The 14,405-nt window shown below is 39.3% G+C and overlaps 1 protein-coding gene across 1 annotated transcript; it reads left to right on the top strand.

The window, feature by feature from the left end:
* The first annotated feature begins 3,596 nt into the window (after window positions 1-3,596).
* tfr1b (transferrin receptor 1b) lies at window positions 3,597-13,985 on the top strand. Its single transcript, XM_041065816.1, has 18 exons — window positions 3,597-4,025; window positions 4,293-4,506; window positions 5,175-5,358; window positions 6,043-6,180; window positions 6,760-6,844; window positions 7,068-7,190; window positions 7,302-7,397; window positions 7,499-7,638; window positions 7,981-8,150; window positions 8,249-8,368; window positions 8,745-8,830; window positions 8,923-8,986; window positions 9,080-9,147; window positions 9,233-9,300; window positions 9,735-9,825; window positions 10,120-10,347; window positions 10,474-10,623; window positions 11,055-13,985. Exons 1-18 carry the CDS (start codon window positions 3,993-3,995, stop codon window positions 11,256-11,258), a joined length of 2,262 nt encoding a protein of 753 aa, XP_040921750.1. The 5' UTR covers window positions 3,597-3,992; the 3' UTR covers window positions 11,259-13,985.
* The last annotated feature ends 420 nt before the right edge of the window (window positions 13,986-14,405 follow it).

The following is a 14,405-nucleotide window of genomic DNA, read 5'->3' on the forward strand; positions in this document are numbered from 1 at the left end:
CTGACACCTTTTTGATGTATACAATTTGTAAAAACCTCACATACAGAAACAGACACACACTCTCTCTCTCTCTCACACACACACACCATGCTAAGCCCTGCGGTGTTATTGTCCCCTCTGGATCAGACCACATGCAGATGAGAATGTGCTGGTGGCAGCAGAATGAGGGCGATGAAATGATGCAGCGATAGGACAGAGAAAGAGATGAGGAATTTAGATTTTTTTTTCACAATCAGCTGTCACTTGGGTAGAGTACAGTGACAGAACAAGCTGCTGCACAGACAACAAAGAAGATCTGATATGATGAACTATAGCTCAGCATGCATATGACTGCAGATTGGCTTTGTGTGTAAATACTTATCCGGTATCTGTGACGCAGGAGATGACCTACCTACACAGCCTGTGGATGAAAATGATAAATTAGTGTTTCTCATTGTTTAATAATACGTCACTTGGTTCAAAATTATTAGTATGATCAAAAAATGGCTCTCCTCTGGGTGTGTATGTAAGATGCCTCAAAGTAATTCTCTCCTGACATGAGAAGCAAATTCAACACAAAGCTCTAAGGCAGGGGTGTCCAAACTGTTCCACAAAGGGCCGCTGTGGCTGCAGGTTTTTGTCCCAACCAATGAAGAGCACATGGTTTGACCAATCAACTGTCTGAAGACTGAGATCAGTTGATTAAATGAGTCAAGTCTGGTGTGCTGCTGCTTGGTTGGAACAAAAACCTGCAGCCACACCGGCCCTTTGTGGAACAGTTTGGACACCCCTGCTCTAAGGTGACACCATCTGGGACAGTGTTGCTATTACATGATGTTCTCAGGCCTAATTAAATCTTACCACCTGTGGGAACACACACCACAAATGCACATACACACACACACACACTCAGTGGGAAGTCTCAGTAGCACAGACACTATTTCTAGCACCTCTGTCCCTCTCTTGCTCATATTTGTTGCTTGATGGCATCTGCAATCTTATGTTTGACTTTTTGAAAAGGTCCTCTCCATATGTGGCCACAATGACTCCTGTACACTGAGAAAAACAACTTCAGTTACCTCGTAATTGTACTTAAATAAGAGCTTGGGTTGCAAAGGTTTGTAGTTACACTATGAGGTTTGCTTTTAGAATTTTTTTAGGGGGTATTCTTACAGCACTGGCATATTTTGTCATAAAAAACCAACATAACACAAAAACATAAAACTTGAAGGACTTAGTCACAGACTATAATTACTCAATGAATAGATTTGATGCATTGAACAAATAAACATGGTGAGGTAAATACACATTTGAATTTAGTGGAGTAGAAGAGTAACGCAGAATAAAATGGAAGTACTCAAGTAAAGTACAAGTACATCAATTTTAAGTACAGTATATGAGTAAAAGTACTTTGATGCTTTCCACTGCTAATAGCATTAGAGGACGGCTGACAGTGATGCACGCGGGAGGGCCTATGCTTTGGCTTGCCCCGGCCCCTCAAACGATTTAATCCGCCCGTGCAGGTGGGTGTTACCTTAGAGCACGTGACTGTTACGCAATCACGGCAGGGGCAGACGAGCTACAGCGGTATAAGGACGCCAAGACGCTGCGCGGCAAACGCGGAACTGCAGCAAGGTGAGGTGAAATAGGAGACGTTTGTCCATTTGTGGTTTAGGATGTGCGCTTCTTGTTCAGCTGCTTTGCCTTTTTGCGTTAGTGTTTTTTCTTCGAGTCGCGGACATAAACAAGAGACGCTCCGCTCACCAGCTCACTCAGTAATAATGCAAATCACCCGCCAACATACGCGACTGCGTTTCGCCTAAAACACCCACATTATATTTATTTATCGACAAAATAATTGACCGATTGTTTCAGTGTGACATTGCTCTTTTTGTTTCGTTTGTTTCTTTACAAATATGAGTGAGAATGGAGGATTATTCTTACCTCCTTAAAAAAATACTGAATTCTCTCCTTAGAGTCTCCTTAAAGTAGAAAATATCAGGTTAAACATGTAAAAACTCTTCAAATTTGACTGCAGAAAGTCTTATGTCTTTTTTTTTTAATTAGAGAGAGAGTTTTCCTTTGGAGTCATGGCGTGATGCAATGTCATGTCACCGCTCCCAACGGTTTCTTTATCCTTGTTTAAACGCTATTTGTTTATTTATTATATAATTTAAAATCTTTAGCTCGATGTTTAATGTTTAATAAATGAGTTTAATAAATATGTTTGCGCTTGAAATAAGTTCATATTTTTAATATTTTAATGAATAGTATTACTGGCGCACATGGTGATTAAAAATCTTATAGCAGCTTTTTTTAAAATTTTATTTTAAGTGTAAACCTATAATAATGTAAGCTTAATAGAGAGTCGACTCTAGAGCTGACATGGCAAGCTGATTAATCATTTCAATTAGTTGATCAGTAGCTATTGTGATCATAAACGTGTAGGCTGTTATATAGCTAATATCGTCCTGGCTGGTGTATCTGTTGGACTATACTGAGAAAAAACACTACAAAGAAGTATTTCTATCCTGTGCAGCTAGACAAAAAAAATCTTTTGAGAGGCATGACTGAGCTTTTCTGGCTCTGGGCTGAATTCTGGAAAGTGGGTTTAATTAATTATCTTCATCTGTGTGTTGAATAAACTGTACTAGTGCTAACATATTAACTTCTTTTTCTCCAGTCCAGCTCTTTCACTGCAGCTGCTGTGTTTTTTAAAGAGAAATGTCACAAATGTTTGTAGTTTTACAGTATTAAAATGGAGGCTCTTTATTATTTGATATATACAATAGTGGTTTTAGAGCTAGTTTCATGTCTCAGGTTTAGTTAACTCATGGTTCAGGATCGGATCAGAGTTTGTTAAATCTGTTTTCTGGAACAGACTCAGAGTTGTGTTTTTACATCAGTGTTATCAGGTTCTTTCCAGTAAGGAGGAGGAGACTGTCTGAAACTGAACTTTATGAGTCTATAAACAGAGGCAAATCCCCTTTTTGCAATTTTCAGGATGTTGTCATTAATAAATTGATTCTCTGCATATATAGATTATCTTTTAAGGAAGGATGAATAATAGCAATAGCTGTTCCAGGCTTCATTTCAGTACTAAGGATGAGGTATGATGAACTGACACCTATAGTGTGAGGAAGCAAATACACCTGCTGGGACAAGGAATGTTGGTTGTCAGTTGGAACAGACATTTCCTCCTCAAGCTCTGGCGCCTCAGATTAGTCTGCATCTGACATGTTTATACATGAAACAAAGTATTATTCTTAGGTGGAAACAGTATCTGTGGGTCATGTAATATCTCTCATTTTCTGTGGGTGTGTGGTGAAGGTCAAACCAGTTATTGTATGTCATTTGATCAAATGTCTTTTTAATAGTTTCCATCGCATCTTTTTTTTTTTGGGGGGGGGGGGTGGGGGGGGGATTCCCTGAGAGTTATGTATATTAAGCAAAGGAAAAAAAAAACAAATTATTTGTGTTGTGACTGATTTCATCCACATTGCCATCTCTGACCATGTCAGTATCTCAGGGCTGCGGCTAAAGGTTATTTTCATTATCTGTTAATCTGCTGACTGTCTTGATTATTTTTTTTTTTGGTTTATAAAATGTCAAACAATAATGGCACTGAGACATTGATAATTGATAGAATAATCTGTTTCACTATCTTCACTAAATCTAATACCTCACAAATCAAAGTTCCTCATGGCACTGCACACAATGACACTGTGAAGATATTAAAAGTATAAACTTTGCAGCAGAATCTCCAGTCATATCACTCATGACCTACAAAACGTACACAAACTAACACATACAGTACACATACAGTGTACCATATACAGAAATAAGGTGGTTAATGCTGTTGGTTTAGGTTTCTGCCACAGGAAATAAGCCTGTTTACAGAGAAAACACTTCACCCTGCAGAGTTTCAGGAAGCAGCACTCTTCCAAAACTGCTCACAGCCTCGTCGTCTCTTTCTTCCACTTTCTGTCTTTAGCATAATAACGGCTGCAAAAATGGATCGAGTGAGGTCTGTGTTTAACAACATGGTGAGTGTTTGCTGTTTATACTTAGAGTTGATTACTTTACACATTTACACATTTTTGCATGTTGTTTGTTATGTGATTGCACAGGTAGGGTAGACAGTATGGTGTCTTTCTTTGTTTTGCATTGGCTGAAACTACAAACTATGACTTTTTAAAATTAGCCTGGACCTCTTGACCGCCCATCCTCACCTGCAGCTGCTGTTTCAGGGACACATTGCTCTCATAGTTTTCACTCTTATCGTCTGCTGTCTTTGTTTTTTCTTTCTCCAGATTAAAAGTGAGCGGTACAGCAGGTTCAGCCTGCAGCCGGCTCAGGACGGAGAAAGACATGTTGAGGTCACTCTGTCGGACGATGCCACAGATGACGGCACGGAAGTCGAGGGCCAGGCAGGAGGCTCACCGAGCTTCAGGCCAGCAGCTCTGCGTTCAAATCGACGTAATATTTGCTACCTGGCCCTGGGAACCCTGCTGATATTTGTTATTGGTAGGTCATGTGTGTTTTTATGCCAACCAAAATAGTTTTAGGACTGCACCAGTATTTTCTTTATTAAATGATTATTTTTTTTGTTTTATAAAACGCTTTAAGTTTCTCTGAATCTAAGTTGCTATATTTAAATGTTTTGTTCAAGTCCAAAAATATAATTAAAAGACAAACAATATGAATATGAATTAAATTTTTACATAGCAAAACTGTGGCTGTCTGAGGGGAAAAAAGCTGGAAGTCGTGAGAGAAATGTGGTAAAATCTGTGGCCGTGGTTCTAGATAGCACTGATATATGAGACGTGTTCACCAATGGCCAGTTTGGAGCTTTGGTGACCAAACCTGCAGCGAAATCCTGACAGTGTGAGACATTTAGGAGCAGACTGTCGCAGTGTGACTGTTGTGAAACTTCAAATGCTGCAGAATACACTGGCTATTGTGCTGTTTTTAATGAAGTTTAGAGGATGTTCACTGGAAGAATACATTGCAGTGTGGGGTTTTGTTTTTTTTTTTTTTTTTTTTTTTTTTTTTCTTGTTACTTTTTCTCCTTTATAAACACCTGTGATTTATCTATAATTAGCTTAAACTGACTGATAAAACTGTCCTGCTGATGTATTGGTCAGGCTCTATTTTAAAACAGTTTTGGCGTCTCTGTACTGTGGGTCTTTAAGGCTACCTGCTTGGTTACATCAGCCACCGTAAGCCTCGAGCGGAGCCGCTGAACGCAGAGATGGAGGCGACGGGGACGACTCCAGATGATTTTACACCAGCTCCAGAATTTCAGCTGAACTGGAATGACATCACCCAACTCCTCACGCAGAAACTCACCAGCCAGGCCTTTGAAAAAGCTCTGAGGTGAAGTTTTAAATGTGCACACCCTCAAACCACACTCAGGTTAATGTTGTTATGCTGAAGGTGAAGCCAGAAACTAACACACCTCACCATGCAAACAGCTAAAAATCCAAACAGAACTATTGGCAAATTATTAACTCTACTATTACATATTCTGCCAAATACATAATATCTTGATTATGCAATGGCACATCACCTTGTGAATGTAAATCATGGATGGCTTCAGCCCTGAAATGAGCTCTGTGACTGTTAAAAGCTCTTAGCATTACCATGTACCGCAGATTTTATTTTGTCCGGGTCCTGTTAGTTACACTTCCGCTGTTTGTCTCAAAAATTCTCTGTCACCCGTCTGCAGAGTGATCTGGAGACGCACAGACTGTTCTCTTCGTGCAACATTCTGGTGATCACAGTTGAATAGCGACAGTGTTTCCTAAAGCTTTGAAATCAACTCGGTCTTGTCATTTTGAAAACACTTTTGTTCCAAAACTCTGTACTGTTTTTTTCACATTGAAACATTTTTCTTAGTTTCCTTGAAATGTGAAGGCTGACATTTAAAAACAAAGTACCTTATGTCCTCTAAGTGAGCTCATGTGTAATTTCTTCTGAGAAGTGGTTAAACTATACATGAGTGATTTCACACAACCGAACACAGATAAAGTTTTCAAATCAGATTTTGTTGCTTTGCAGGGACTTTGATCTGCCCAAACGTTCAGCAGGAAGTGCAGAAGATAGGAATATGGCAAATCGCATCTTTGATGGATTCAAGAAGCTGGAAATGGATCCTTGGACTAACATCCACTACGTTCAGCTGCAGATACCTGACAGGTTGAGAAACCTGATTATTTTATTTTAGGGACATTTCTTCAAGTTGAAAAGTTTAAGCAGAGTTTTAACAATTCTATTCTTGTTGGCCTCATGGGGGAGCTGACATTCAATATCAAAGGAAGGCTTTATGCATCTTCCTTATTTGCTCAACTTTTAATCATTTGACTGTAAAATTCTCTGGATCTAAGATCTTATGTATATGTTTTTTTTTTCTTTACAGGCCTGTAATTTCCAAATAATTTTCCTGGAATATTCTAAGAAATTGCCCATAAAGAAAAATGTCATTTGGTTCTGATTGTAGTAAAGTATCTGTGCAAGAAAATAGAGACAGAGGCAAGTACAAATAGCAAACGAGAACAAATATAAGCCATAGTAAAGTTTACAGTAAATAGTGAACAAATATTTACTCTGGTTTTAGTGGAACACTTCTTTCAAGGAAATTCATTTTGTACCACATTACATCGTTCTTTCAGTTATTAGGAAGGTGTCACAAATTTACAAACCTGTAAAATAAAGCCTCACAAAAAAAAAAAGAAAAACATAATGATGATATTGTAACTTTTGTCCTCTCATTGGCAGCACTCGCCCAAACCGCGTCCTGTTTGGGTCAAATGTCTTTGAGCCTGTCGGGTATCTGGCCTACAGTGCTCCTGGGAAAGTTCAGGTGGGTGGATGCAGTTCACACTGCCAGAGTCAAAAGATAAAAAAGGTTCATGTTTCTTACTTACATTTGTGTCTTTATCGTGATCTCCTGGTTTCATCTCTTTCAAGGCCTCTTTTCTGTTGCCTCTCTGTTTGTCTCAGAGTTTGAAAAATGTGATTTGTTGCTAGAATAATATTCAGCTGTATATTGAATGTAGTGGCCTGTTTGTTGTGTGTGTACGTAGGGCAAGCTGGTATATGGCAACTACGGTCGCCAGCAAGATCTGAATGTTCTGCAGAAGATGAACATTGAGCTGAAAGACAGTGTGCTGCTGCTTCGAAGTGGAAAGATCAGTTTTGCACAGCAGGTATGTGCTGATTTCATGGCCTCATATGCCACATATTAGTGGCAACAGTGTCTTGTTTTCCGGGAAGTTAAATCTCAGCTTGTTCTGTTGTTTCCGATTATGTCTCTACAGGTGGATAATGCTGCAAGAAAGGGGGCCTCTGCTGTTCTGATCTACCCTGACATTCAAGATTACAAGTATCAAGCAGACACAGCGCTGTATGGACATGTATGTTTGCACACACAAATTTCATAGCATATCGTAAAAGCCAATTAACCAAGCAGCCAGTAAAGTCTTACTTTTAAACCACTTTTCCATGTCCCCTTCAGGTCCATCTGGGTTCAGGTGACCCTTACACACCTGGGTTCCCCTCTTTCAACCACACCCAGTTCGCCCCAACTCAGTCGTCTGGCCTCCCCAAGATCCCAGCCCAGACTATCACTGCCAACATGGCTTCTACTCTGCTACAGTAAGGCGACCTGAACACACACACACACGCACACACATTAAACGTAAACAGCCTTTCACCGATCTTATGATTTAGTATAGGATGTATGTCACCAGTAATCTAAGCATTAGACGGTATTAAAAGGTTTTAAATTTGATTTACAAAGGTCTCATACCCGATACCAGGTTGTTATTTTGTGATTGTCTGCAGAAAAAACTTGTTCATCTGTATTTTAACAGTGATTCTTAATATATTTATTCATATATATTTATTTTTGGAGACGTTACAGAGTCATTAAGAAATGTTTGTATTTTTTAGTCCTACTAAATTTCCTGCCTTGCGTGTCTTTATCTTCCTCTCTAGGAACATTGGAGGTCCTGAATCAGATGCAAGTAGTGGCTTTAAAGGTGGATTCAAGTCCGTGGCCTACAGACTGGGAGGCAGCGAGAACATCACTGTTGAGGTGAACAATGTGCTGGTCAACACAGAGATCCACAATATGTTTGGAGTCATCAAAGGATTCACTGATCCTGGTAGGGCTACATTTGTTTTTACTCTTGTCATCCACAGTAGGATTTTGTTTTCCTTCACTGTACATCTGTGTTGTTTTGGTGTCTGTATATGGCTGCAGACCGCTATGTTGTACTGGGAGCTCAGAGAGATGCCTGGGGTAAAGGTTATGCCAGAGCTGCTGTTGGCACCTGCATACTGATGGAGCTGGCCAAGGCTGTTCGCGAGATGGTGGAGAAAGGTAATACTGATGTGATAAACACAATAAATAGAGGAGGAGTGTAATCAGGGAACCTGGAAACACCATGTGTCCTAAACATTTTTTGTCTGCTCTACCCTCACAGCTCATGTACATGTTATTTTGTCTCTTTTTTTTGTTTGTTTGTTTGTTTGTTTTTTGTTTTGTTTTTAGTAGGTTTGGTTAGGTTTGCTTTCAGGCAGAAGATGGATTCACCAATCCATGCATTGCTCTTCACTATGTGTAATGACATAGATATGGGACAGGAATGATTGGAATTAACAGTGGTGTCATGGTGTCATGATTTGTTAATGTTTTAGATAAATATGTATGTTACTCTGTGAGACATTCATTATATAAATTGTGTGCATGTTTTTAGACGGATTCAGGCCAAGGAGAAGCCTGGTGTTTGCAAGCTGGACTGCTGGAGAGTATGGAAATGTTGGTGCCACCGAGTGGTTGGAGGTAGGAACTACAAGACTTTGATTAAGATGCACAATTTAAAAAAAAAATCTACAGCACAACCTAACTTCTTTAACATGTCTTTGTTTTTTTAGGGTTATATGTCCTCTATTGACAGAAACGTTTTCACCTACATAAGCCTGGATGGGGTGGTTATGGGTCTGTACTGTACTCACCTGCCGTATATCTCAGTACTCAAAAATTTAAGATTGTCAGTGACTGTCAGTTAACTGAGTATATTTTTTTCATAAGGTCGAGGTGGCTTCATGGCCTCAGCTAGTCCGCTGCTCTACAGCCTTATTGAGAGCACAATGAAAAAGGTATCAACACACCACTTCATGCTGGTCCAGTTCCTTTACTGACCAGCTGAGTTTGTATTGACTGTAATCTGCCTCATCCATACAGGTGAAGAGTCCTCTTGGTTCTGGAACTGTGTACGACATGATGGGAAAAGAAAACTGGGAGGCCAATGTGTAAGTAGGAAACCAGATTTTCAGTCCAAGATTTTTTTTGTTTATGGTTTGTTTTGCCTCTTTTTTTTTTTTTTTTTTAAGTTTTTTATAAATGAAACTCCTTAGATACAGTGATTAATAGTAAATCTATAACTACAGAAATCTGGGGCTGGGTATTGAAATGAAATACAGTCTGTAATTGGCATGTTAATTTAAATCAGAAACTGCCTGATTTTAGAATAAGTGAAGAAAAATGACCAATGAACTTTCAGTACCTGACAGTTTCTGGAGCTTAGTGATACTCATGCATTTGCAGCCAAAGACAGTTTTGAGGTTTGATACTCAGCCCTACAGAAGTTTACTTGAACCAACCCTCTATTAGGTTTAGAATGGACTTGTCTGTTTTTTTGCTGCTAATAGGTATGAACAATAACTTAACATTTTCATGTTAACAGACTGAAACCAATGTCAATGGACGACCCCGCCTATTCCTTCCTGGCGTCTTCTGGAATTCCCTCCATCTCTTTCCACTTCATCTCCCCCAATGTGAGGTTTAATGCCAATTAAACAGTGGACATCTACTGATTATCACCAGTAATATTATCTATATTTACATTTATAGAAAAACAAGTTAAAATGAATGTAAACGGATACATTACCCTGCTCTTAGTTGAAATTATCTGATTAGAAATCTAGTTTATATACTAATGGTTTTAAATGAATGCAATAGAAATGATCTTCAAACAAGCTGTGTCTGGATCAGCTGTCTCTTGTCTCTTGATCTCACCACACTTTAAAAACATTTAAATTATGTGTGTATCTATGTATCTATGTCCCAAGATTGAGTCCTACGCTTACTATGGCACCAACCTGGACAACATGGATCACCTCAATTACCAAACCAACCATCGCACCGGTGAAATAACGGCAGCGGCAGCGCAGTTTGCCGGCCAGATGGCCGTTCGACTGGTCCACGACCACCGGCTCAGTCTGGACGTGAGTCGATACAGCAACATCCTCGCTGTGGCTGTGCGCCAGGTCTACACACGCATCACCCAGCTCTTACAGGTCGGTAGCATAGACAGGCAACAACTGGACTTTTTTTAAGGCTATGAATTTGACATATGGAGTCATTTTGTCTTAAGAAATTTTCTTACATTGATGTGTATTTAAATTTTTTTTTCCCGTTTGTAGTCTGGTCAGCTTAAGGGTGTGAGTCCCGCATGGCTGAGTCGTGCACGAGGCTCCTTCCAACGAGCTGCTGAAGGCATCAGTAGAGACACAGTGTTCACTGACTTAAATGACAAGGAGGCCTGTCGGATCCTCAATGACAGGATCATGAGGGTAAGTCACATACTGTGACACCTCTGCTGTGTTGTTGCCTACATATTTAAAAATTGCACTTATCAAACTAAAAGCAGGGTTAATACAAAGAGTCAATCTAGAAAGCTACATATTAATGCTGGAAAACATTAACAAAAACTTGAATGATGAAAGATCTTCATTTACATTTCTGTTAGCTGGAACACTACGGCTGGTTATCGTTTGGAATTGCAAGATAAATACAAAGCCTGAATTTTTGTACCAGTACCAAACCAGTTCTTCATTTAAAAACAGAAGACTAATTCTCAAATGTTAAATATTTTCTAGATAAAAGCAGCAAGAAACGTCTGAACGTCAGGGGGACATAATCTTATTACTCCTGTTTTTAAAAAAATTCTCAGTACCTCACATATTTCTTTATTTCTTTATTTATTTATTTTTGGCCATTCTAGGTTGAGCACTCCCTCCTGTCTCCATACGTGTCCCCCACTGAGACTCCCTTCCGTCACCTCCTGCTGGGCCGGGGCCCCCACACTTTGGCATCCATCGCGGAGACCACCAACATGGATCAGCTCCGTATCCAACTGGCCCTGGCCACCTGGAACCTGCAGGGGTGTGCTAACGCCATGGTGGGAGACATCTGGGACATCGACTAGAAAATCTAACCAGGGAGTGCTGAGATGTGAGCATGGGTGTGGCGTGGGGGTGTGTGTGTGTCTTTGTGTGTGTTTTTGTGTGTGTGGGGGGGTTGAAGTAAAATTTGAGGTGAATCGTAGAGCAGAGGGAGGAGCTCCAATATCAGCACTTAGGCATAAGCTGTCAATCAGAGGTCCAATCCTTTAGATAGATTTTTTTTGTGGGGAATAGACTCTCTGTCCCACAAAGGTCCAGAAGAAGATAGAGAGGTATTTGAAAGTATCTTTTAAAAAAAAACAAACCGTGAATTGGCACCAAACACCTGAAGAAATTAAATACTTCTGACAAATTGCCTCTTCTTGGCTCCACTGTAACACATCGCACCTGTCCAAGCTTATGCTGTGACCTCTTGACACTGAGAAACCTTATTTATCCTTTATTTTTTTTATCAGTGGCAATGCCCACTATAAAGTTATTGTTTGTCTTTTTATACGACGTTATCGGAAGCAGTGCCTTCCATAATTATGACGGTTATACTGTCTGATCCTACGGCAGCATCTGCTACACACATGACTCCTCAACTGTTGCTGACAAAATGGAGCCCCTGGTAAAATTAGATTTTCTTTTCTGGCCTTCACTTCTTTCTCACGTGTGGAGATTGATTACAGTCAGTGAGAGTAATTTTTATTGAATCACATCTTGGTGGCCTACATCTGTGGCGCTTCACCCTGTCTGCACAATAGTTATTTTAAAAACCTTAAAAGGGAGAAGTTAAGGGCAGAAAATAGGTTTTCCTGATTTGGCATCAGGTCCTATTTTGATCTGTCTGTCAAAACCTAAACTTGAAGTATAAAGAAAACTAAAACTGATTGGATATAAAGAAAATTTTATGTATATACCACAGGCCCAGAGATAAATTAAGGGTTTAACTTGGTTTATTCTATGCTTGATGGCAGGATGAATGCAAAATTAAAAAAAAAAAAAAAAAAAAGAATAAGAGACTAACAGTAATGTAATCAAACCCCTTTGTACTGAAATGAACTACTGAGCTGATTGGTCACACAATTTGCAGGAAAGCCATTTATGTTGCACAGTCTACTTTGGAGCACTTAATAATGTGATACAGTTATCGGGAGCAGTGTCTTCCATAATTAAAACCCATTATCGGAAGCAGGGTCTTCCATAATGACAAGCAGTTATGGTAGTTTTTGCCTACCAGTGTGTGATTGTGTGTGTCTTTTACAGTGCATGTGTATTTATCGAGAGCAGTGTCTCTCATATTTCACTTGAAGGGTGGAACAACTTTTCGGGGACAGTGTTTCCCAGAGTTTTATACTTGACATTTATTTGCTTTGTCTTTATTTTTGGATTGTGTGTGTGTGTGTGCGCGTTTAATGTGTGCAAAGGGGTGTGTGTGTGTGTGCTGCTGTTTCCTTCTGTTTTGCTTGTGTTTAAATTTCTGAGCCATACTATAGTCTTAACACAAGAGAGATCAGATAAGCCCCATTCCGACGGGATTAACATTACAGAAATGTTCACCATGCTCCTCGGTCATGGTTCTTGGTGGCATTTTACCCATCTGCAAATTACAGTGTATGATCTGTAATAGATCCATTACATTTAGCAGGAGAAAGCTAAAGGAAAAAGCCAAAAGCCTCCACATGGGGGCATGGAAGAGCTGAAAGGGAGGCAGAGATACTGTGTGAGGTGAATTTAACAAAAATAAATCATACTTTTTTTTGGTATTAAGTTGTTTCCATTCACCAGATCACCAAACACATTTTCGATTTGCTCCGTGTTCTGACAAAAGTCAAAATTTCATGTTGCTGTGGACAGAGAGAACCAGAGAGTTCGCTAAGAAACAGTAGGTAATTGCAACTGTAATTGTTCCTGGAGTGGGAGTGAAAAATTACGCCCATCATAATCACCTCACCTCCCTTAAAGAAATAAATGCACTCTGAATGGGGCTTTAGATCAAGCAGCTCAATACACAAACACAGGAGACCATTTACATGCACCACATACATTATAGTTAGCAGCAATCTGGTCTGTCAACCTAGTTATCTGCAAACCTTGCTTGGATTCCTTTGTGTTACTGACTTTAAAATCACCACAGATGCTATACTACGCATGAATTCACTCCTAAGCCACAACTCTCTTTGCATGTGTTTCAATACCATATTTACACTTAATCACGTTACTGTACTGCTTTACTGAGGTGTAGCGCAACAGATTGATACAAAACAATATTTAATTTTACCATTTTCTCCCTATATCGTATTGTCATTAAAGAGTACAGCATCAAATATAAAATTAATAAACTGATATTCAAGAAAGGTAAATATTACTTCAGGTTTTAGTTAAAACTTGGTAGTAAACACGTCAAAGAATGGTATTTGTCGTCAAACCCATTTGAATCCTAAGATGCTGTTTATAACATGATCTAAGATCTGCTTCATTTAGTTTCATCATAGACTTCAAAACTAACAAAATGTCTGTTCTGTTGGGCTTGTTACCGTCATACTATCCTACATCTATTACAGGAATTGAGAGGAACATTTCTGAATCCTGAGGTGGAAATTGAGTAGCTAGGAAATGGATTTCCCACGCTGTGTTGCTAAACATGTAACTGCAGTGTATCAAACCTGTTCAGTGTGATTTCTGTACTTCAGAAGTTTCTGAAATAGTGTTTCTGTGATTTCCATGTTCAGCAAAAAATGGTAATAAATCCTCTGGCTTAGCATCCAGTATGTCTCAGTTCTTAAATTTGATTATAGTAAAGAACATAAACTGCCTGAAATTCACTGCACAGGTTCTTTAGACTTAGTTTTCTGTCTTTATTGTGATTGTCTTTTGTCGGAGTCCTACAGTTTTTTCATTTTGAGTTGCAGCAAATCCCAAGAGCAAAAGAGTTTGTTCAGAAGCCCTGTGAGAATCTGAGTGGGAACAAACGGTATCTCCAATCCAATGTTCCAACAGTGCCATTTCACGTGAATGTCGGTCATTCTTCATTCAAACAACATATTTATACTTCCAGTGATGTGCTTTTCAGATTAAAATCTGGACTAGATAGAACAGTGATGCTTCGGCTGATGTAGTTTTGAAAATATCTGTTTTACATATTCTTTTTATTGTCATTGTTTTCTGACATTTTACTGACAAAGCAA

The sequence above is a fragment of the Toxotes jaculatrix genome, chromosome 20 (genome assembly GCF_017976425.1).
Source record: "Toxotes jaculatrix isolate fToxJac2 chromosome 20, fToxJac2.pri, whole genome shotgun sequence".
NCBI lineage: Eukaryota > Metazoa > Chordata > Actinopteri > Toxotidae > Toxotes > Toxotes jaculatrix.